This window comes from Callorhinus ursinus, unplaced genomic scaffold (assembly GCF_003265705.2).
Source record: "Callorhinus ursinus isolate GAN/ISIS: 27379988/994484 unplaced genomic scaffold, GSC_fseal_2.0 scaffold5, whole genome shotgun sequence".
In the NCBI taxonomy this organism is placed as follows: Eukaryota; Metazoa; Chordata; class Mammalia; order Carnivora; family Otariidae; genus Callorhinus; species Callorhinus ursinus.
Genome location: NW_027397067.1, coordinates 24,052,994 through 24,075,929, shown reverse-complemented (window position 1 = coordinate 24,075,929; position 22,936 = coordinate 24,052,994). Strand labels below are relative to the sequence as shown.

Below are 22,936 nucleotides of genomic sequence, written 5' to 3'. Positions count from 1 at the left end.
ATTTAGGTAATCTGTGTACTCTTCCCTATCACCTAGAGGAGTATGTGATGCATCTTCTTTAGGCTTAATTTAGCTTATATAGTTCGGAAACAAAGCTGTTTAAAACCTTATAGAGAAAGGGGACTGTATATTAAATATTAATCTGAAATTTTTAGATTATTTTTAATAGCTTCACTTTTGCTAGAATTGTCTTAGAGTTGTAGAACCAGAAGGGACATTTTTCAACCTAGATCTGCACTGTCCCCTAGCCACTAGTCACATGGCTATTTAAATTTAAATTAACATTAAAGAAAATTTAAAAAAACTTAAAAGATTTACTTTCTTGGTTGCATTAGCCACATTTCAGGTGCTCAGTAGCCCTTTGTGGCTAGTGGCTCCTGGATAAGAGTGCAGGTATAAAACATGTTTATCATCATAGAAAGTTCTATGTTGATCTAGATCTACTCCATTTTATATTTGATTTTGTTCAAGGACATGTGTTTAAAGTGCTAATCATTGAGATCACCAACTAAGTTGAACTTTATTTCTTCATTTTCATTTTCCAGTTTTTGGAGCCGTGAGGGATACAGCAGTTTGGTCAATATTGTTTTAACATGCTTCAAATAAATCAGGTGAGTTTGTGTTAAGGCATGTCCTACTTAATATGGTGCTTGGGCCATACATTGTGGAACATTTTAACCCAGCTTTTCTATAACCATAACCCTGACCACTGCTTTACAGAGCAATTACATATTATATATTCATCATAGGAGACTGTGCAGAGCTGGTTGTTTAAGGATTATAGTGATAGTTCTGAAAGTTGTTAACTTTTGAGTGTGCAGAACACAAGGTGTGTCTGGTCTTTTTGATGTTACATCCCTCCAGGACTTGGTGTATTCAGCATGTTTACAATTGTGATCTAGCTTCAATAGGTGGCAGTTTTGCAGAATGAAAGCATTTCTAGTGACAAATCTGGTGAAGCAGTTATATCAGTGTGTTAAAAAACGTTCCTTTTCTAGGGCACTGGAAAAGGTTAGAAGGAAGTGCCTTGCTAAATAAACGTTAGCATACAATGTCTTAGACTCACTGAAAAAAATATTTTCCTTGGGTCTTGGCATTTCTCCAAGAACTTTATACATTTAATCTTATCCTTTCTGAACAAATAGGGCTTTGTATTATAATATTAGAAAATACTTTGTTTTATTTCAGATTTTGTAAATTGAGAGAGAAGTTATTTGATGACAAGAAGTAATGACTCTTTTGTGTGCGCGATTTGAGGAAGTAATACACGCCTGGCCCTACCCTGTTCAGTACACCTTGCCTAAGTAATACCCTCTGGTGCCTGTGCACCATACACCATCTCTAAACCAATGATTTCTAAGTTTATACTTAGTCTAGATCTCTTTCCTAAGCTCTAGACTCATGTAGCAGTTACCAACCTGATCTCTTAACTTGGTGTCTTTATACATCTCAGAATTAACATGGGCCCAGCAAACAATCTAAATGCTTCCAATCTAAATGTTTCGGTTCCTGCATTGGGCAGAGTCATTCCAGCTGCAGGAGCTTTGCATAGATTACCTCTGTCTGGGCCTCTCTTTCTCCCTTGTGGTTGGCTCACTTGGCTCCCAATCCTACTATTTGCTCTCATAGTACCCTGCCCTTAATGACATTCTGACATTTGCAGTTATATTCAAATATGTAATTGTTTGCTTAACATCTCTGTTCTTATTAGACCATGTGCTCCATGAAGGTAGCGACTTTGCTTGTTTATTTTTTAATCTCCCCATGTCCTAGAAATAGTTCTGGTTGTATATGGTTTTTCATACATTTACTGAATAAGTGGATGGTTGGTGCTAGGATTGTCACTAAAGCAAGGAGATCTCCATTCTTTTCAACAATAATCACATAATTGTGTTGTTAGTTTAGGTATTATATGCTTGCTTTGCACAGATGCCATTAACATAAAATCTCTTTCTTATGCAAAGTTGTTCTTTGATTTTCTTGTACTAGAAAATTTTCTTGTGCAATATTGCTTTCATCAAAGATGTTACTAATAATGTAGGTTTAAAAGAATCTTACAGCTGTACTATGCTTAGTGCTTTTTGTACTTTCATAGTTGTTGCCAAATCCCATTGGATTCATTGATGAAGTTTTATGAGACATGACTTGCAAACTATGTTGTAGGTTTGTGTTGATGCTAAATGTATGGATACCTGCTGTTAATTACACAGATACAGTCAGAATAATTTGTTTCATATTCTACCATAGACAGGTGGAAAGAACATTCATTTTATGCCTGTCAACATCATTGAAAATTATAGATTAGTCCTAATGAAGATTTAACTGTGCTACCAGTCATGTTGAATCAGGCCTTACAAACAATTTTAGGCAACATTCTGCAGGGTCACAAGCCGTTCCCTGTGCTTTGGCTAGAAATTGTACACAGTGCTTAGAGGTATACATGCTTTGCTTGTAACACACATATATTTCTAGACTCAACTCAGGATTCTCTCTTGTTATCGACTAAGTTTTATCCCCCCAGATCTTCAAGTCTGAGGAGAAAAATTAATCTATTTTGGAATAGAAGTTATAGAGAAGACTTTCTCTTCAGCCAAACTTAAAGTTGCATTGAATTCTTAAACTTATGAGTGATTGATGTTTTATCATTTTAATGGTAACTGCTTTCCCATTAGAGTGGGATTTATCTCAAGATAAATGTGAAAAGGCATGAAAAGGCAATTGAAGCTGACACCTTAAAGCCTTTGAGGTTTTTACTATGTGATTTTTCAACACTGTCTTTTGGATTAATACTAAATTTTTATTTGAGAGGTCTTTTTGTTTGTTGTCTTAAGATGCCTGAATAGTATTAACAGATTCTTCCATGTGTGTTCCTAGAACTACTTAAAAACAAGGCTATTGAAATATTTTACTTGATATTAATTCTGCTTGACATGATTATTATCAGGGAACATGGAAATGTTCCATGTTCTATTATAGAAATGGCACTTCTACCTTTATTTATTTTTTTTTAAAGATTTATTTATTTATTTGAGAGAGCGAGAATGAGAGAGAGAGTACATGAGAGGGGGGAGGGCCAGAGGGAGAAGCAGGCTCCTCACCGAGCAGGGAGTGCGATGCGGGACTCGATCCCAGGACTCCGGGATCATGACCTGAGCCGAAGGCAGTTGCTTAACCAACTGAGCCACCCAGGCACCCGCACTTCTACCTTTAAATTGTGCTCTTCATTTTTACTTCTGCCTTCTAAGAATGTGTGTTGTCCATGTGCTACTCATGTAGAAAAATTAAGTAGTAGAGATAAGGAAAAAGAAAAAAAAATCACAAATAATTCCACTATTCTTTTACAGAGATATCACTGCTAACATTTTGGGGTGTATACTTCTAGATTTTTTTCTATGCAGGTATGTTTTTATGTGAATATATGTTACTTTAAAAAACTGGGATTGTATAATATTCTGAAGTGATTTAATAATTCATAGTTTGGAATTACTAAAATATGTTTAATCAAACCCTTATTGTTGGACAGATTTTGTATTATAGTTAGTGCCACAGTGATTTTTTTCTTTTTTTACATATAACTATGTTCCTTTGTCCATTATTTTCTTATAAGTAATTATTAGAAATGGAAATACTGGTCAAACGGGTATGCAAATTTTAAAGATGTTTGATGCATAAATACCAAAAATACAAAATTATATCTATTAGAATGCCTGTTTCCTTACTTTCTTGACAAATTTTCAATGTTTGCCGATCTGTCTGACAAAAAGTGATATTTTAATTTGCTTTTCTACGATTTGCTTCTGTTTGTTGTTTTGTGTTTTGTCTTTTTGTGAATTGTTTATATGTGTCTACTGGTAACTTTTTCTTTTTATTTGTAAATAAAATTTTTTGGATTTTAAGCCCTTGAGAATTTTTTGAGCTAGTATTTATAATCATTACTTTATATTTTTCATTCATTATTCAACAAATAACTAGTGGGAACCTATGTTTCCAGGGTACTGTACTAAGTAGGAATTTGGTATATTTTGGACCTTTCTCCTTCGTGATTAATTTAAACCGCCAAGGAAAGGAAACCCATTTTAACATTAAGCTGTAGCAAATATAAAGAAAGCATGTGTGTGTGAAATAATATTTTTATTTTTTTTTAAAGATTTTATTTATTTATTTGACAGAGAGAGACACAGCGAGAGAGGGAACACATGCAGGGGGAGTGGGAGAGGGAGAAGCAGGCTTCCCGCTGAGCAGGGAGCCTGATGCGGGGCTCCATCCCAGGACCCTGGGATCATGACCTGAGCCGAAGGCAGACGCTTAACGACTGAGCCACCCAGGCGTCCCTGAAATAATATTTTTAAATGAGTGGCTGAAATAAGGCAAAGTTTTTGGGATTAGTTGATGAAAGAGACTGACAGGGCATGTGTTCTACAGGGTTTAAGGGGAAGTCTATATTAGGCAGCTGTAGTATTGGGAGAGCCCAGCAGGAGGGGATTAACAGAAGTCTCTGTAGTCTGGTGGTTTCTTTGAAAGAGTTTTTGTTGGGAACATGGGAGCTAAGAGAAATCTTTAAGGCCTGACTCAAGTGGAATGAGAGGACAGGCAGGACAAAACAGTATTTCAGTGCACGAAGAGTAGGAGAACCCTATAGGGCAAGAGGGAGCAAGGTGTTATGTAGGAAGAATAAAGGTGTACCAAGATACACTGTAAAGTGTAAAGCTGGGGTAGGATTATCAAGAAACTAAGGCCTAGAGTTTAAGGGATAATGATACCTATCTCACAGGTTTGTTGTGAGGAGTAATTGAACTAATAACAAAGGCAAAATGCTTAGCATTGGCCCTGGTACTCTTGCTACTGCTATTAATACTGCTGTTGCTATTGCTGTCTGGTTCTGGAGATTGAAGAGAAAGGAGGGCAGACATTTAGGTTGGTCATTAGAGTCGAGTAGTTGTTTGGGGGAATGAAAAGCACTTGGACATTTTTCAAGTCCAGGTCTGCAGTAAGTGCTCTCCTCTTTCTTGCCATAGGCCCCAAGAACTCTATTCTTTTCTCTTAAAAGCTGCTGCTACTTACTCTTAGTTATTTTATCTCCAAGTCTGGCTGTGGAGTAGAATCTACAATCTGCCACTCTCTCTCGAAGCTGTAGGATGCAGTCTATAGTTTGAGGATTAAAAAAAATAACATAAGGAGGTTAAAATATGTAGGAAGGACTTTGGCTTTCTGCTGTGTTGGCATAACAGGATTTTTCCTCTGTGTGGCCAGCTTCCAAGATGGCCCTAATGATCCCTGCTTCCTGATATTTATGCCATTGTATAATCTTCTCACACATTGTTTGTGTGGCCAATAAAATGTAGTGGAAATGATGGATCATTTCCAAGGATAGGTTATAAAAGACACTGTGGCTTTTGCCTCTTCTCTCTCCCTTTGTGCTGCCCTCCCCTCTCCCCACTCACCCCTTGCTCATTCAGAGTAGTTAGCTGCCATGTTGTGAATAGCTCTATGAAGAGGTCCATGTGGTGAGAAATTGAGGCCTCCTGCCAACAGCTAACAAGGAACTGAGGCCTCTAGCCAACAGTGTATGACTGAGTCTTCTTGGAAGCAGATCTTCCAGCCCTTGTCAGGTTTCCAGCTGTAAACCACTGGCCCATCAACATCTTGACTGCAACCTCAGGAGATATCCTGAGCCAGAACCACCCAGCTAAGCTGATTCTTGATTGCTGAACCTCAGAAACTGTGTGGAAATATAAATCCTTGTTTTTTAAGATGATAAGTTGGGGGTAATTTGTTATGCAGCGGTAATATACCCTTCCTTCTTAAACAACTTGAGAACATATAAATATGTAAACAATGATTTTTAGACATTGGATGGCAGGTGGCATCAGACTGCTCCCTGAGAGAATGGAAACAAATGAGGTAAGCCCTTCTGTTAACACCAGTTTACATTAGAGCCTAGAGGTTGTTTATAGGCTGCAGTGCAAGGAGGAGGAACCAAAACAGAGCTCACTTTTGTTGAGATTAAGAAACAAAGATAGGTGTTTGGGAAGGCCAAGATGGTTAGAATTGCAGGGCAGAGTGCCAGAGAGAAGAGACTTGGGGGGAGAGGAATGAGTATATAGGTAAGTAAAAAAGTGCACTCAAGCATGAAAACATTTTAGAGATCTGCAGAGGGTGTTCCTTGAGTTTTTGGCTGAGTTCTGAGCTGTAGATGCATGACAAGACCTACTCAAAGTCAGGGAAAGAACTACTGGAAAGCAGTAAGAAAACATTTCCAGAATTCATACAAGGTGTTAATAGTTTGTGTCTAGACTATCCAGAGTCTAAAGACGTTGTAATACGTGTGGCATTGGGAAGAGTCTTCAGAAGGCTTCAAGTGATCTGAAGTAACTTAACTGTGCACCAGAATAAAGACCAGCATTAGAGGAATGCAACACAATTCAGAATCCAACAATATAATTTATGGTTTTAATCATTCATTCAGAAATTACAATGCTTGTTTCACCTTGAATAAGGGTTATAACAACTAGAGAGATCAGTAAGGAAGTACAGGACTTGAACAGCATTATAAGCCAGTTAGACTTAATTGACATACACAAAACACCCAGTAAGAGCAGAGTACATATTTTTTCAAGTGCACATGAGACATTCTAGAAGGGATAGTCCATATATTAGACCACAAAATCTCAAAACATTTTAAATAATTGAAATCATTAAAGTATCTTCAGTCACAGTGGAATGAAGCTAGAAGTCAATGAGAATAATGGAAAACTCACAAATATGTAGAAATTGAACAACATACTCATAAATAACCAGTAGGTCAAAGAAGAAATCACAGGGGAAATTAGAAAATAATTAACAGACAAATGAAAATGAAAACACAGCATACCATAACATAATGAGATACAGCAAAAGCAGTGCTCAGAGGGAAATTTATAGCAATAAATACCTATATTTAAGAAGAAGAACTCCAGAGAACTCAAATCTAATTTTTCACCTTACGGAAACTAGAAAAAGAGAGCAAATTAAACCCAAAGCAAGCCAATAAAGATTAAAGTGGTTATAAGTGAAACAGAGTATAGGAAACAATATAGAGAATCAGTAAAACCAAAAGTTGGTTCTTTGAGAAGATCAACGAAATTGACAGACCATTACCTAGACTGACAAAGGGAAAAAGCAAAGACACCTATAACTAAAATCAGAAATGAAAGTGGAGATACTGTTGCTGACCTTGAAGAAATAAAAAAGGTTGTAAGAGAATACTTTGAACAACTGTATATCAACAGATTGGATAACCTACATGAATGGACAAATTCCTAGAAACATAGATTACCAAAACTGACTCAAGAAGCAGTAGAAAATATGAACTGACCTATAACAAGCAAACAGATTGAATTAGTAATAATAATAAAAAATCCCTCCAGAACAAAGAAAAGTCCGGGACCAGGCGGCATGACTGGTGAAGTCTACCAAACATTTAAAGGAGAATTAACACAAATTCCTCTCGGACTCTTCCCCAAAATAGGAGGACAGAGAATACTTCCTAACTCAATGAGACCAGCATTACTCTGATACCAAAGCCAGACACGATGAGAAACAACACAAAAACTACAGATCGATATTCCTTATGAGTGTAGATGCAAAAATCCTCAACAAAACACTAAGACGCTGAATCCAACAGTATATTTAAATGGTTATATACCATGACCAAGTGGAATTTATCCAGGTGGGAATGCCAGAGCAGTTCAACATAGGAAAATCAATCAGTGTAATACACACTGCATTAATAGGATGAAGGGAAGCAAGCAAACAGACATCACCAGTTAATATGGAAGACTTTGACAAAATATAACACCTGTTATATTTTATATTACAATAGAAACACTCTAGAACTAGGAAGAGAAGGGAAATTCATCAATATGATAAAGGGATTTATGAAAAATCCACAGCTAGCATCCAGTAGTGAAAGACTGAAAACTTTTCCTTATGATCAGGAACAAGACAAGGATGCCTCCTTTCTTTTTAAAGATATTTATTTGAGAGAGTGAGCAAGAGAGAGAGCACAAGCGGGGGGAGGAGCAGAGAGAGAGGGAGAATTAGACTGCTCACTGAGCAGCGAACAGGGAGTCCAACGTGGGGCTCGACCTGAGCTGAAGGCAGACGCTTAACCAACAAAGCCACCCAGGCGCCCCAAGGGTGCCTATTTTCATACTACTATTCAACATTGTTGTAGGAGTTATAGCCAGAGAAATTAGGCAAGAAAAAGAAAATCCAAATTAGGAAGGAAGAAATAAAGTTATTTTTATTTGTAGACAACATGATCCCATATATAGAAGACCCCAAAGAATCCACAAAAACCCACTAGAGCTAATACACAAATTCAGAAAACTTGTCAGTATAAGATCAACACACAAAATAAAATTGTGTTTCTGTATACCAGTGGTGAACAATCCAAAAGGAAACTAAGAAAACTGTTCCATTTAATATTGTCCAAAAGCATAAGGAGTTGAAAGATTTGTACACTGAAAACTATAAAACATTGTTGAGAGAAATTAAAGAAGACCTAAATAAATGGAAAGACATTCTGTGTTTATAGATTGGAAGACAATATTGTTGAGGTGGCAGTGCTATGCAAAACAAGGTATGGATTAAATGTGATCTTTATCAGAATTCTAGTGACCTTTTTGCAGAACTGGAAAATCAGATTCTTTAATTCATATGAAATTGTAGTGGGCCCAAATAGCCAAAACTCTGTTCTTGAAAATGAATAGAGTTGGAGGACTCATACTTCCCCATTTCAAAACATATTATAAAGCTACAGTAGTCAAAACAGTGTGGTACTGACATAAGGATAGACATATAAACCAATGGAATAGAATTGAGAGAAATTAACTAATGTATAAAAATTATATTATTATATATAACATATATATATCTATCTCCAAATGATCTTTGACAAGAGGGTCACGACCACTCAATGCAAGAAAGAATAATTCTTTAACAAATAGTTTTGGGACAAATAGATATCCACATGCAAAAGAATAAACTTGGATCCCTACTCACACCACATTAAAATATTAACTCTAAATGGATCAGTGACCTAAATATAAGAACTAAAACCGTGACAACTCAGCAACAAAACTACAAACAACCCAACTAAGAAATGGGCAAAGGACTTGAATTGACAATTCTCTAAAGAAGATGTACAAATGGCCAATGTGCACATTTTTTAAAATTTTTAAAATTTAAAATTTTTTTATCTTCTAGATTTTTAAAAATTTATTAGAGAGAGAGAGAGAGAGAATGAGCAGGGAGAGCAGTAGAGGGAGAGGGAGAAGCAGACTCCCTGCTGAGCAGGGAGCCTGATGTGGGGCTCAACCCCAGGACTCTGAGATAATGACCTGAGCCGAAGGCAGACGCCCAATTGACTGAACCACCCAGGCACCCTGGCTAATATGCATATGAAAAAATACTCAGCCTTGTTAATGATAAGGGAAATGCACATGAAAAGCACAATGAGGTACCACTTCATGCCTACTAGAATGGCTAGAATAAAAAACAAAAACAGTAACAAGTGTTGGTAAGTATGTAGAGAAACAAATCCTTGTACATTGCTGGTGGGAATGTAAAATGGTTAACCTTCTGCGGAAGACAGTTTGGCAGTTCTTTAAAAAATTAAACATAGAATTAGCGTATGACCCAGTCATTCCACTCCTAGGTGTATACCCAAAAGAACTGAAAACAGGTACTCAAATATATGTACACACTTTTTCATAGTAATACTGTTTACAATAGCTAAATGATGGAAGCAGCCCAAATGCCTGTAGATGGATGAACAGATACACAAATTTTGATACACAAATACCACTGACTATTATTCAGCTATATATAGAAAAACAAAACAGAACTGAAGTACTGATACATGCTATAGTGTTGTGAACCTTGGAAACATTTTGCTAAGTGAAATAAGTCAGAAACAAAGGTCACATATTGTATGATTCCATTTATATGAAATATCTATAATAAGTAAACCTATATAAACAGAACTCAGATTGGTGTTTGCCAGGGCCTAGGGGTAAGGGAAATAGGGAGCAACTGTGTAATGGGTACAGAGTTTCTTTTTGGGGTGATAAAAATGTTTTGGAACTAGATAGAGATGTTAGTTGCACAACACTGTGAATGTACTAAATGCCACTGATTTGTTCATTTAAAAATGTTTAATTTGATGTTATGTCAATTTCACCTCAAAAAAAAAAAAAAGGAGTTGGGGTCAAGATGGTGATGTAGGAAGATTCTGAGCTTGCTCCTCCCATAACAAATGAACAACTACATATGAAATAATTTCCTCTGAAAAAGACCACAAGACTGGATGAACAGAACCTCTACAACAAAGGACAAAAAAGACAGCACTGAGATGGGGAGAAGATGCAGAGACATCATCTTGTAAAAACACCCATCCCAGGTGTGATACACAATCAGGAGGGAACTCAGAAATACAAAACTTTCCTGAGGAGCAGGAAGTTAGTGCTTCACAGTAGTCATCCCAATCCTTAGGTCCTGTATAAGAGAGACAAGCCACAGGCTTTTACAACCATTGGGATTATACCCAGAGAAACCATAAAACTAGGGAATGGAGAACCCACTCTTAAAGGGTTCGCACATATACACACCCCAGGACCAACACAAAAATACCAATTTGAAGAGTGCCTTTGTGAAGAAGACCCACTTAGTAATTTTAAGGCATCTGTCAGTCAGGCAGGAAACTGTTGCAACTTTCTCTGGAGATGGAGACATTGGTGGGTGCCATATTTGTGACCTCATCCTACCTTGCTAATGTGGGTGCTGGTGGGAACCATTTTGTAATTATCTCTCAAATTGCTAGAGCCAGTGGGCACATCCAGCTGAGAACCCTGCCCACTCCCCACAGTATAATCACATGTTGCAGCCAGGTGGAAGCTCCACACAGCCACATACTGCAGCTGAGCCAGGTGTCAGCCTCACTCACCCTATGCTGCAGACATGGTGCCACCACAGTAGACAGTGCATACAGTCCACATAGGGGATCTGGCTCTGGTGGTCAGAGGGGATTTTTGCTTTTGAGGTGCATGTGACATCTACACAAGGCTGCTCCTTCAAGACTAGGAGAGGTAGTGGATTTGCCTGGTCCATAGAAACAAACAAGAGCCAGGCAAAATGAGGAGACAGAGAATATGTTCCAAAGAACAAGATAAAACATCAGAAAATGACATTAATGAAATGGAGATAAGCAAATCAGCCTGATAAAGAATTCAAAGTTAAGGGCCATAAAGATGCTCACTGAACTTGGGAGAAGAATAGATGAACAGAGTGAGATCCTTCATAAAGAGACAATATAAGAAGGGTCAAACAGAAGTTATGGAGCTGAAGAGTGAAATAATTGAAAACTACACTAGACGGGTTTAAAGGCAGACTGGATGAACTGAATATTGGATCACTGAGCTGATGATCAGCTGATGACAAAGCAGTGGAACTCATGTAGACGCAGTAGTGAAAAGAAAAAAGAATTTTAAAAATGAAGATAACTGAAGGGATCCTTGGGACAACATCAAGTGGGATAACATCCACTTTCTATGGGTCCTAGAAAGAAAAAGAGAGAAAGGGGCAGAAAACTTAGCTGAAGACATAATGGCTGAAAACTTTCCTAATCTGGGGAACGAAGTAGATATACAGGTTCCGGAAACTCAGGGAATTCCAAATAAGATGAATCCAAAGAGATACACATCAAGGTACATTATAATTAAAATGGTTAAAGTTAAAGAGAGAACCTTAAACATAGCAAGAGAAAAACAACTTATTACATAAAAGGAAAGTCTCATAAGGCCATCAGCAGAGTTTTCAGCAGAAACTTTGCAAGACAGAAGCAAATGGCATGACATATTCAAAGTGCTGAATGCAAAAAAAAACTTCCAACCAAAAATTCTCTACTTGACAAGGTTATCGTTCAGAATTGAAGGAGAGACTAAGAATTTTTCAGATAATCAAAAGCTAAAGGAATTCATCACTATTAAACCAGCCTTATAAGAAATGTTTCAAGGGACTTATCTAAACTGAAAAGAAATGGCATTAATAACAAAATGTATGAAAGTAAAAATCTCACTGGAAAAGGTAAATATATATTAAAAGTAGTGGATCAGAGGTGCCTGGATGGCCCAGTCATTTAAGCATCCAGCTCTTGATTTCATCTCAGGTCATGATCTCAGGGTTGTGAGACTGAGCCCCACATCAGGCTCTGCACTGAGTGTAGAGCCTGCTTGAGATTCTCTCTCTCCCTCTCTGTCTGCCCCTCCCTGCCCCCAAAATAAAAAAAAAATAAAAAAGTAGAGGATCAATCACTTATAAAGCAAATATGAAGCTTAAGAAAAGAGAAAAATAGTGAAGTTAACTAAAACTGTGATAGTTAAGGACTGCCTCAAATGATGTTGAATGTGACATCAAAAATATAAAACATGGGCAGAGGTGAAGAAAATATGTTTTGAAATATATTCAAATTTAATTGCTATCAACTCAAAGCAGCCCATTCTATGCATAGTAAGTTCTATATGAATCTCATGGTAACCACAAAGCAGAAATTTACAACAAATACACAAAAGAAAACGAGAAAGGAATCTGAACATAACACTAAAGAAAGCCATAAAACCACAAGGGAAGAGAAAGAAGAAAGGAACAGAGGAACTATGAAAACAGCCAGAAAACAATGAACAAAATGGAAATAAGTACATACTTATAAATAATTACAGTATTGTAAATGGACTAAACTCTCTAATCAAAAGACACAGTGGCTGAATGGATTAAAAAAAAAAAAGCAATACCTGTCTATATGCTGCCTACAAGAATCTCACTTCAGAAAGGACATACACAGATTAAAAATGAAGGGATGGAGAAAACTATTCCATGTAAACAGGAATGAAAAGAAAGCTGGAGGGGTGCCTGGCTGGCTCAGTTGGTGGAGCATGTGACTCTTGATCTCAGGGTCATGAGTTGAAGCCCCATGTTGGGTGTAGAGCTTATTAAAAAAAGAAAAGAAAAGAAAACTACTATAGCTATACTCACAGTAAACAAAATAGACTTTAAAATAAAATTGTAATAATAGACAAGGAAGGGCATTACATAATGATAAAGGAGTCAATCCAACAAGACATGACATTAATAAATATGTATGCATCCAACATAGGAACATCAAGACATATAAAACAAATATTAACAGACTGAAAGGGAGGAATTGATAGCAATACAGTAATAGTAGGGGACTTTAACACCCCACTTACATCAACAAAAGATCATCCAAACAGGAAATTAATAAGGAAACATCAGCTTAAATGACACCAGATGGACTTAATACATTTTCAGAACATTCCATTCAAAAGCAACAATACACATTATTCTCAAGTGAACATCGTATATTCTCTAGGCTCAATCACATGTTAGGCCACCAATTAAGCCTCAATAAATTTAGAAAGATTGAAATTCTTTTGAGCATTTTTTTCTGATCAAAATGGTATGAAACTAGAAATCAATTACAAGAAGAAAACTTGAAAAACCACTAAAATGGGGAGGTTAAATGACATGCCACACAACATTTTTGTCATTGAAGATAACAAAGAAATAAATACAGAGAGACAAATGAAAATAGAACTCTGATGTACCAAAATCTTTGGGGTACAGCAAGAGCAATTCTAAGAGAGAATATTACAGTAATACAGGACTATGTCAAGGAACAAGAAAAATCTCCAGCAATCTAACTTTACACCTAAAGGAGCTAGGAAAAAAGAATAAATGAAAAAGTTAGTAGAAGAAAAGAAATAATAGAGATCAGAGCAGAAATAATTGAACTACAGACTGAGAAACAATAGAAAAAATTAATAAAGCTAAGAGCTGGTTCTTTGAAAAGATAAAGTTGACAAACTTTTAGTTAGACTAGCCAAGAAAAAAAGAGAAGGTTCTAAAAATCAAAATCATAAATTGAAAGAGGAGAAATTACAACTGACAGCACAGTACAAAGGATCGTAAGAGGCCACCAAGAAATATATGCTAACAAATTGTACAACTTAGAGGAAGTGGATAAATTCCTAGGAACATACAATCTTCTAGGACTCAGTCATGAGGAAATAGAAAAATCTGAATGAACCAATTACTATTAAGGAGATCAATCAGTAATCAAAAACATGCCAACAAGCAAAAGTCTAAGACCAGATGGTTTCACTGGTGATTTCTACCAAACATTCAAAAAGATTTAATACCTATCTTTCTCAAACTCTTCCAAAAAATTGAGGAGGTAATACTTTCAAACTAATTTTATGAGGCCGGCATTACCCTGATAGCAAACCAGACAAGGACACAACATAAAAATTTCTTAAAAGTTGCAGGCCAGCATCATTAATGAATATTGATGCAAAAATTCTAACAAAATATTAGCAAACTGAATTCAAGAATACATTAAAGGGATAATAAACCATGATCAAGTTGGATTTATTTGAGGGATGCAAGGATGGTTCAATATCCACAAATCAACCAACATGATACACCACATTAACAAAATGAAGGAAAGAATTGTATGATCATCTTTATAGATGCAGAAAAAGCATTTGACAAATTTCAACATACTTTTTTTTTTAAAGGTAAGTTTTCTTGTTTTTTTTTTAAGATTTTATTTTATTTATTTGACAGAGAGACACAGCGAGAGAGGGAACACAAGCAGGGGGAGTGGGAAAGGAAGAAGCAGGCTCTCCATGGAGCAGGGAGCCCTATGCGGGGCTCGATCTCAGGACCCCGGGATCATGACTTGAACCAAAGGCAGATGCTTAATGACTGAGCCACCCAGGTGCCCCTCAACATACATTTTTGATAAAAACTCTAAATGAAGTGGGTACAGAGAGAGTGTACCTCAACATAACAAAGGCCATATGTAGTAAACCCACAGTTAACATCATACTCAGTGGTAAGCAGCTGAAAGCTTTCCCTCTAAGATCAGGAACAAGACAAGGATGCCCACTCTTACCACTTTTATTCAGTGTAGTGTTGGAGATCCTAGCCACAGCAATTGGTAGGAAAAAGAAATAAAAGGCATCCAGATTGGAAAGGAAGAAGTAAAACTGTCACCACCTAAATATGACATGATGCTATAGAAAACCTAAAAGACTTCACCAAAACCTGTTACAACTAATAAATGAATTCAGTAAATTAATGGAATACAAAATCAACATAAAGAAATCTGTGGAGTTTTTATAATGAGTTATTAGCAAGAATAATTAAGAAAGCAATCTCATTTGTAATTGTATCAAAAAGAATAAAGTACCTAGGAATAAATTTAACCAACAAGGTTTAAGACCTATACACTGAAAACTAAGACATCATGAAAGAAATTGAAGCAAACACAAATGTAAATAAATACCATACTCATGGATTGGAAGAATTGATATTAAAATGTCCATATCACCCAAAGCAATCTGCTGATTCAGTGTAATCGCTATCAAAATTCAAATGGCCTTTTGACAAACGACCAAATAATTCTGAAATTTATATGGAACCACATCCTCACCAATACTTATTTTCTTTTCTTCTCCTTCCTTCCATCCTTTTCTTTTCTTTTTTGGTTAATGGTCATTCTAATGGGTGGGAAGTGGTATTTTATTGTGGTTTTGATTTGCATTTTTCTGATGATTAGTGATATTAATATCTTTTCATATGCCTGTTGGCTGTTTGTGTATCATCTTTGAAGAAATGTCTATTCAAAGTTCCTTGCTCATTTTTTAATTGGGATTTATTTTTTTGTTGTTGAGATGTAAGAGTTCTTTATATATTCTGGATATCAGTCCCTTATCAGGTATATGATTTGCAATGGAAACAGCTTTTATTTTTTTAAGATTTTATTTGTGAAAGAGAGAGAGAAAAGAGAATGTGCGCACAGCAGGGGGAGCGGCAGTGGGAGAAGCAGGCTCCCTGCTGAGCAAGGAGCCCGATGCAGGACTCAGTCCCAGGACCCTGGGATCATGACATGAGCCGAAGGCAGATGCTTAACTGACTGAGCCACCCCAGGCATCCCTGGAAACATTTTTTTTTTTAAAAGACTTTATCCATTCATTTGAGAGAGAGAGAGAGGGAGGGGGAGTGGCAGGCAGAAGGAGAAGCAGGCTCCGTGCTGAGCAAGGAGCCCAGTGCAGGACTTGATCCCAGGACCCTGGGATCATGACCTGAGCTGAAGGCAGATGCTTAACTGACTGAGCCACCCAGGCACCCCTGGAAACAACTCTTGAGAAGCAAAGTCAGAGAATTTATTTTCAGCGGACTTAAACTGCAAGAAATCCTAAAGGAAGTTATTTAGGCAAAAGGAAAATATTAACAGGTGGAAATTTGGATGTGTGAAGAGGAATGAAGAGTGCAAGAAATGGTAAAATATGGGGTAAATATAAAAGGTATTTTCTTCCTTTTTAAACTTTTCAAAGATAGATAGTTGATTATTTATTTATTTATTTATTTTTTAAGATTTTATTTATTTATTTGAGAGAGAGAGAATGAGAGATAGCACGAGAGGGAAGAGGGTCAGAGGGAGAAGCAGACTCCCCGCCGAGCAGGGAGCCTGATGTGGGACTCGATCCCGGGACTCCAGGATCATGACCTGGGCGGAAAGCAGTTGCTTAACCAACTGAGCTACCCAGGCTCCCAATAGTTGATTATTTAAAGGAAATATAATAACAGTGAGTTCGTGGCTTATAGTGTACATGGAAATAGATTGATTGATGTCAGTATCATAAAGAATGGTACAGGAGAAAGTCAGTATAGTATTGTTGGGTGCCTATACTGTACACAAAGTGGTATAGTATTTATTTGAGTGTAGGCTTTGTATACTTTAGAGCAATTGCTAATAAAAAATAAAGAAAAATAACTTATAAGCCCATGGGGGAGATGAAATTGAATATTAAAAACTAATCAGTCCACAAGAAGGTAGGCAGAGTTGAAGAAAGGAATAAACAAGAGATGGGACAAAAATAGTAAAATAGTAGATTCAAATCTTACTTTTTTGATAATTAAATTAAATATAAATGCTATAAACAACCTAGTTAAAAAGTAAAGATACTCAGATTGGCTAAAAAAGTAATACTCAAATATATGATGTCAGGAAACTTATTTGGAATGTAAAGGTAAAAATAGACTAAAAGTACAAGGATGGTTTGCATCTGGCTCATATGTCCTAACAGGGACTATATTTATACTCATCACGAAACAATCCCCTGCTCCACAAACAAAGTACACCAAACAGTAGTTCTGAAGACATTGCATATGAGGCAGTGATGGTCAGTGATCCCTGAGTGGTGAGAAACAAGTGAAGTGAGCCCTGCAATTCCCTCTGCTGCATGGAGAGACTCACCAGGATATGGCACAGGCAGTGAGAACTGAGGTGTGGAGTTTGGCACATTCCCCTGGTTGAGGAGATGTTGTTGCTGTGGATGAGTCACAAATTATAAAAGCAAGAGAACAAAATATTTACAAGTCACTTAACTGCATCCCAGAACAAAGTTCAGGAAGATTTGTAGGAGTGGGAAATACCAGCATACAACAAGTTGAAATTCATAGTGCATGTCATTCAGTTAAAGATTCCCATATATGCACAGGACCCAAAAAACAACCCATCATGAAAATAATCATAGGGACACAGAATTGACACAGATGATAGAATTAGCAGAGGATGTTAAAAGTATTTGTTGTAATTATATTCCATATGTTCAGAAAGTGAGAAACAGGTAAGATGCAAAAAGATCCATGTAGAACTTTTAAAGATGAAAACTACATCTGAGACAAAGAATACAGTAGATGAGATAAGTGGCAGATTGGATGTTGCAGGAAAAAGATTAATGAACTTGAAGGCATAGCAATAGAAACCATCCAATAGAAACATACAGAGAAGAAAGAGGGAGAAAACATCAGTTTGTTGTAGGATACCTTCAAACAATCAAATATATAAGTAATTAGAGTTCCTAAAGGAGGCAGTTTACATAAAAATATATTTCCAGAAATAGTGGCCAAAAACTTTCTGAATATGTTTCATTAAGATGAAACCATAAACCAAAACTTTCCAAATAAGTTTTAAGATGAAACTGTAAAAAAATGAATGAGCTACCAAGTATAAGCAGTATAAAGGAAACTACACCAAGGCTCATCACAATCAAATTACCAAATACAAGTAATAAAGAGAAAATCTTAAAAGTCAGGAAAAAAAAAGACATGATCAAGTTGTGTGCATAGGAACAAAGATAAAGATGACATTAGATTTCTTGTCAGAAATAATATAAGCAAGAAAACTGGAATAACATGTTTAAGGTACTGAAAGATGAAAAAGTAATCTCCCTAGAATTCTATATCTGGCAAAAATATGTTTCAGAAACCAATATGAAAAAATTCATCATGTTCAAGATGCTGCTTCAGAAAAGCTGAAGAAATTCAATGCTGCTCCCCCCACCCCCCACACTTTAGGAAATTTTGAAGTCCTTCAGACAGCAGGAAAATTATGCCAGTTGAATTAAAAAAAAAAAAAACACAAGAAATGGTAACTAGGGTAAATATATAGAATTTGTTTCTTATTTAATCTCTTTAAAATGTAGTTTTTTAAAGTCAAAATATTAACAAGATACTGTATGGTTTATCGTATCCATAAAAGTGAAATGCATGATAATAGTAGCTTTAAGGCCAAGGGAGAAATGGAAGCATATTATAAGTCTCTTACTCTCTACACTAGGTGGTGCGATATCTTTTAAAGGTAGACTGTGATAAATTAAAGATATGTATTGTAAACTCACTAAAATAGGAAAACAAAGAGTCATAAGTAATAAGCGAAGAAAAGTAGATAGAATTTAATCATACAAAAACAATCCAACAGAAGTCATGACAGCATGAAAAGGGAAAGAAGGTCAGCTGGGTAGCAAGATATGTTCTAATGAGTAAGATGAAATGTTCTAATGAATAACTGCATTAAATATAAACAAATATAATATTCTAAACACCCCAACTTAAAGGCCAAGATTGAATCAAAAGCAAGATCCAGCTGTATACTTGCCTACAAGAAGCAGTTTTAACTGTATACACAAATAGGTTAAAAGTAAAACGTGGAAAATGATATAACATGGTAACCTATTAGAAAGAAACTTGGAATGAGTTTATTAGTTTCAGACAAAGGAGATTTCAGTATTATCTGGGACAAAGCAGGTCATTTCATAACAATAATGGGGTCAGTTAATTAAGAGGACATAGAGGTTTTATATTTATGCACTTAACTGAACTTTAAAACATACAGAACAAAATTAATAGAAATGCAAAGAGAAATTCATAATTATGGTCAGATTTCAGTAATGTTCTCAATAATTGATATAAGTGGACAGAAAATTACCAAATATACAGTTGAGTTGGATACTATTGTCAACCAACTTGACCTAACTAGATTTACAAAACACTGTACTCAAGAAGAGCAGAAGATACATTTATTTAGAAGTTTACACAGAACATTTACCAAGATTGACTATGTTTGCCAAGATAGAGCTGTAAAAGAAGTCTCAATAAATTCAGAAGGATTCAATTCATAAAGAAAAATCTCAGACCACAGTGGAATTAAACTAGAAGTCATTAATAGAAAAATCCTTGGAAAAATTCCCAAATATTTGGAAATTAAATAGCATGCTTATAAGTAACACATCGTTAGAAGAAGAAATCAAATGGGAAATTGGGAAATATTTTAAATTGAATGAGAACAGAAACAACATATTCAAGATGCTGCTAAAACAGTACTTAGAGGGAAATCTATAGCTCTAAATGTCTATATTAGAAAAGAAGAAAGATCTCAAATAAATGACTTCAGTTTCATTCAAATGATTTCAGAGTCGAAAAAGAAGAGTAAATTAGTCCCAAAGGAAGCAGAAGAAAATAATAATCTGAATAGCCCTCTATTAAATAAATTGAAATTGTAGTTAAAAATCTGCTTACAAAGAAAACTCCAGGTCTAGATAGTTTCACTGGTGAATTATATAAAACACTATGGGAAGAAATAATATCAATTCTACATCAACTTTTTAAAAATATTTGAAGTGGATGGAATATTTTCCAAAGCCTATGATGCTAGCATTACTGGGAAACCAGACCAGGCAAAGACATTATAAGTAAACTTCAGAATACTACTACTTGTGAGCATAGATGCAAAAAATCTAAACCAAATTTCAGCAGATCAAATTTGACAGTGTATTAAAAGGTTAATATGTCATGACCACTTGGTGTTTATCCCAGGAATGCAAGGTTGGTTTAACAATGAAAAAAAAATTGGGATGCCTGGGTGGCTCAGTTTGTTAAACGTTGGCCTTCGCTCAGGTCATGATCCCAGCCTCGGGCTTCCTGCTCAGCAGTGAGCCTGCTTCTCCCTCTGCCTGCTCTGCCTGCCGCTCCCCCTGCTTGTGCTCTCTCTCTCTCTGTCAAATAAATTAAATCTTAAAAAAAACCAATATAATTCATCATATTTACAAACTAAAAAGTAAAAATCATGATCATCTTGGTAGATGCAGAGAAATCATTTGATTAATCCAATAAATTGCATTCCTGATTAAAAAAAACACCCTTTAGCAAACTAGGAATAGAAGTGAGGTTCCTCAATCTGTTAATGGACATTCATGACAAACCTTATTTACTGACATTGTACATACTGGTGAAAGATTGAATACTTTCTTTATACAATCAGGAACAAGATAGAGATGTTTACTTTCGCCAGTCTTATTCAGCATTGTCCTGGAGGTTCTAACTAGTGCCGTCAGGAAAGAAAAAATAAATAAATGTTATTCACACGGGAAAGGAAGGAATAAAACTGTCCTATTCACAGATGGCCTGATTGTCTATGTCGAAAATTTCACAGAATCCTGTTACCACTAATTAAATGAGTTTACCAAGGTTGAAGTATATAAGATTAATATACAAAAATCAGGTGGCAAGGAGCAATCAGAAATTGAAATAAAAATTACCATTTAAAAATATAAAAATATGAAATACTTATGATAAATCTGACAAAATATGTTAAAGAAAATTGAAAACTACAAACTACTGTTGAAAGTGAAGGATCCCTAAATACATTGAGAGATACAATTGATACAGATTCTGGATCTTGAATTGAATTATTTGCTAAAATTTATTTGTAATTCCCCAAATCAGTATTTGCAGTGCTTTGCAGAGTGGCACAAAATTTGAGTTGCCTGATGTGCACAGTCCAAACTGAGGATGACCATTCTGTTTTCTTGTTTTAGCCCTCATGCATAAAGCAAGTGTCCTTTTCTTGCTCTGTTTAGTGCCACATTTTTAGCATTTTGGTGTTTTTTGTTGTTGATTTAGCTGTTTAAAATGTCTCCTAAGCATGATGCTGAAGTGCTGGGTAGTATTCTTAAGCACAAGAAAGTTGTGATGTGCCTTATGGAGAAAGTACATGTATTTAGATAAGCTTTGTTCAGGCAGGAGTTAGAGTGTTGTCAGTTCTGAGTTCAGTGTTAATGAATCAACGATATGTACTAAGTAGGGGATCTATAAGCAGAAACACACGAAAAACAAGGTTATATATTGATTGAGAAAAACGTTACGACTAGAGGTTTGTAGAAACCCATCTTTCCCCTAGTAGCAATGGTTGAATATTTGATAATTCACTGTTTATGGGGACATTATAAAACACAATTATCATTGAGATGTTTTTATTTCAGTATTGCGAATTAACTGTATAACCTGTACATGAGTTGGAAAACTCAACTTTGTTAAAATGGTGATTTTTACCCAGTTAATCTGAGGATTCAAGGGAATTCTTCCCTAATCCTTGCAGGCATTTTTGCCTAAATTAAAATTCATATGTAAATGCAAGAACTTAGAATAGCCAAAAGAGGTGTGAAAAAGAACAGTGTTGTGGGGCCAACACTACCTAATTTCAAGAACTACTATAAAGCTACAGTAAAAGCAGCATTGGCATAAAAATAGGCAAATGGATCAATGAACATAAGAGCTAGGCCAGAAATAAACCCACTTACATATCGATAACTGATTTTGACAAAGCCATAAAAAGCAATACAGTGGAAAAATGCATTTTTCACAAATAGGGCTTGAGCACTGCACATTGATCTACAAAAAATGGAATTGAATTCATATTTTGCACCATGTGCAAAAATTAATTCAAAATGGCCCAGAGACCTAAATGTGCAACCTAAAACTATAAAACTTCTAGAAGAAAACATAGGGGAAAATCTTTGAGACCTTAACTAGGTAATGATTTCTTAGATACAACACCAAGAGCATAATATATAAATGGACAAATTGATAAACTAGATGTTATTAAAATTTAAGTCTCTTCAAAAGACACTAGTAAGAAAATGAAAAGAGATACCACATTCTGGGAGAAAATCTTTGCGAAACGTATACCTGACTCTAATGACTTATATTCAGAATATATAAAGAACTCTTCAAATAAAACAATAAGAAAAATAACCCAATTATAAAATGGGTAAAATAGTCAGATGGATGCTTCATTACAGGATAAATACAGGTAGTGTGTAAAAAATTCAACATGTGTAGTCATAGGGAAATGCAAATTAAAATCACAGTGAGATAACCATTACATAGCTATTAGAATGGCTAAAGTTAAGAAGACCGACCATATCAAATGTTGTTAAGGCTACACCGTATTTTAGCAGTGTTTAAATCCCAAGGTGGCTTCATTTGTAAAAGTCAGGGATTGTAGACATGGCACTTACGGCCTGCTTTGAATCAGGTCCTTGAGCATCTTCTTGTTTTTCAGAACCTTGGTAGCCCCGTAAAGACTAGAAAGGACAATAGCAGAGTCTGAAACTTTTACACTGTAAACTATTCCCTACTTTTGGTATGGCTTTGTAATTTCTTTAAATATAAAGATTATATATATACA

General features: G+C 35.8%; 1 protein-coding gene across 13 annotated transcripts in view; it reads left to right on the top strand.

The window, feature by feature from the left end:
* Positions 1-22,936, top strand: part of STAU2 (staufen double-stranded RNA binding protein 2) — a 305,526-nt gene that overhangs the window by 7,483 nt on the left and 275,107 nt on the right. For 10 of the 13 annotated variants that reach the window (XM_025870733.2, XM_025870726.2, XM_025870734.2 and 7 more), the window contains exon 2: positions 546-611. The exons of 1 other annotated variant lie outside the window; for it this stretch is intronic. Coding sequence is in view for 5 of the 12 variants with exons in the window: in XM_073892894.1 (XP_073748995.1) it covers positions 594-611 (18 nt within the window). In the remaining 7 variants the exon portion in view is untranslated. Of the gene's footprint in view, positions 1-545; positions 612-3,344; positions 3,399-22,936 lie in introns of all 13 variants that reach the window. 2 more of the 13 variants (XM_073892892.1, XM_073892897.1) reach the window with 1 other exon arrangement.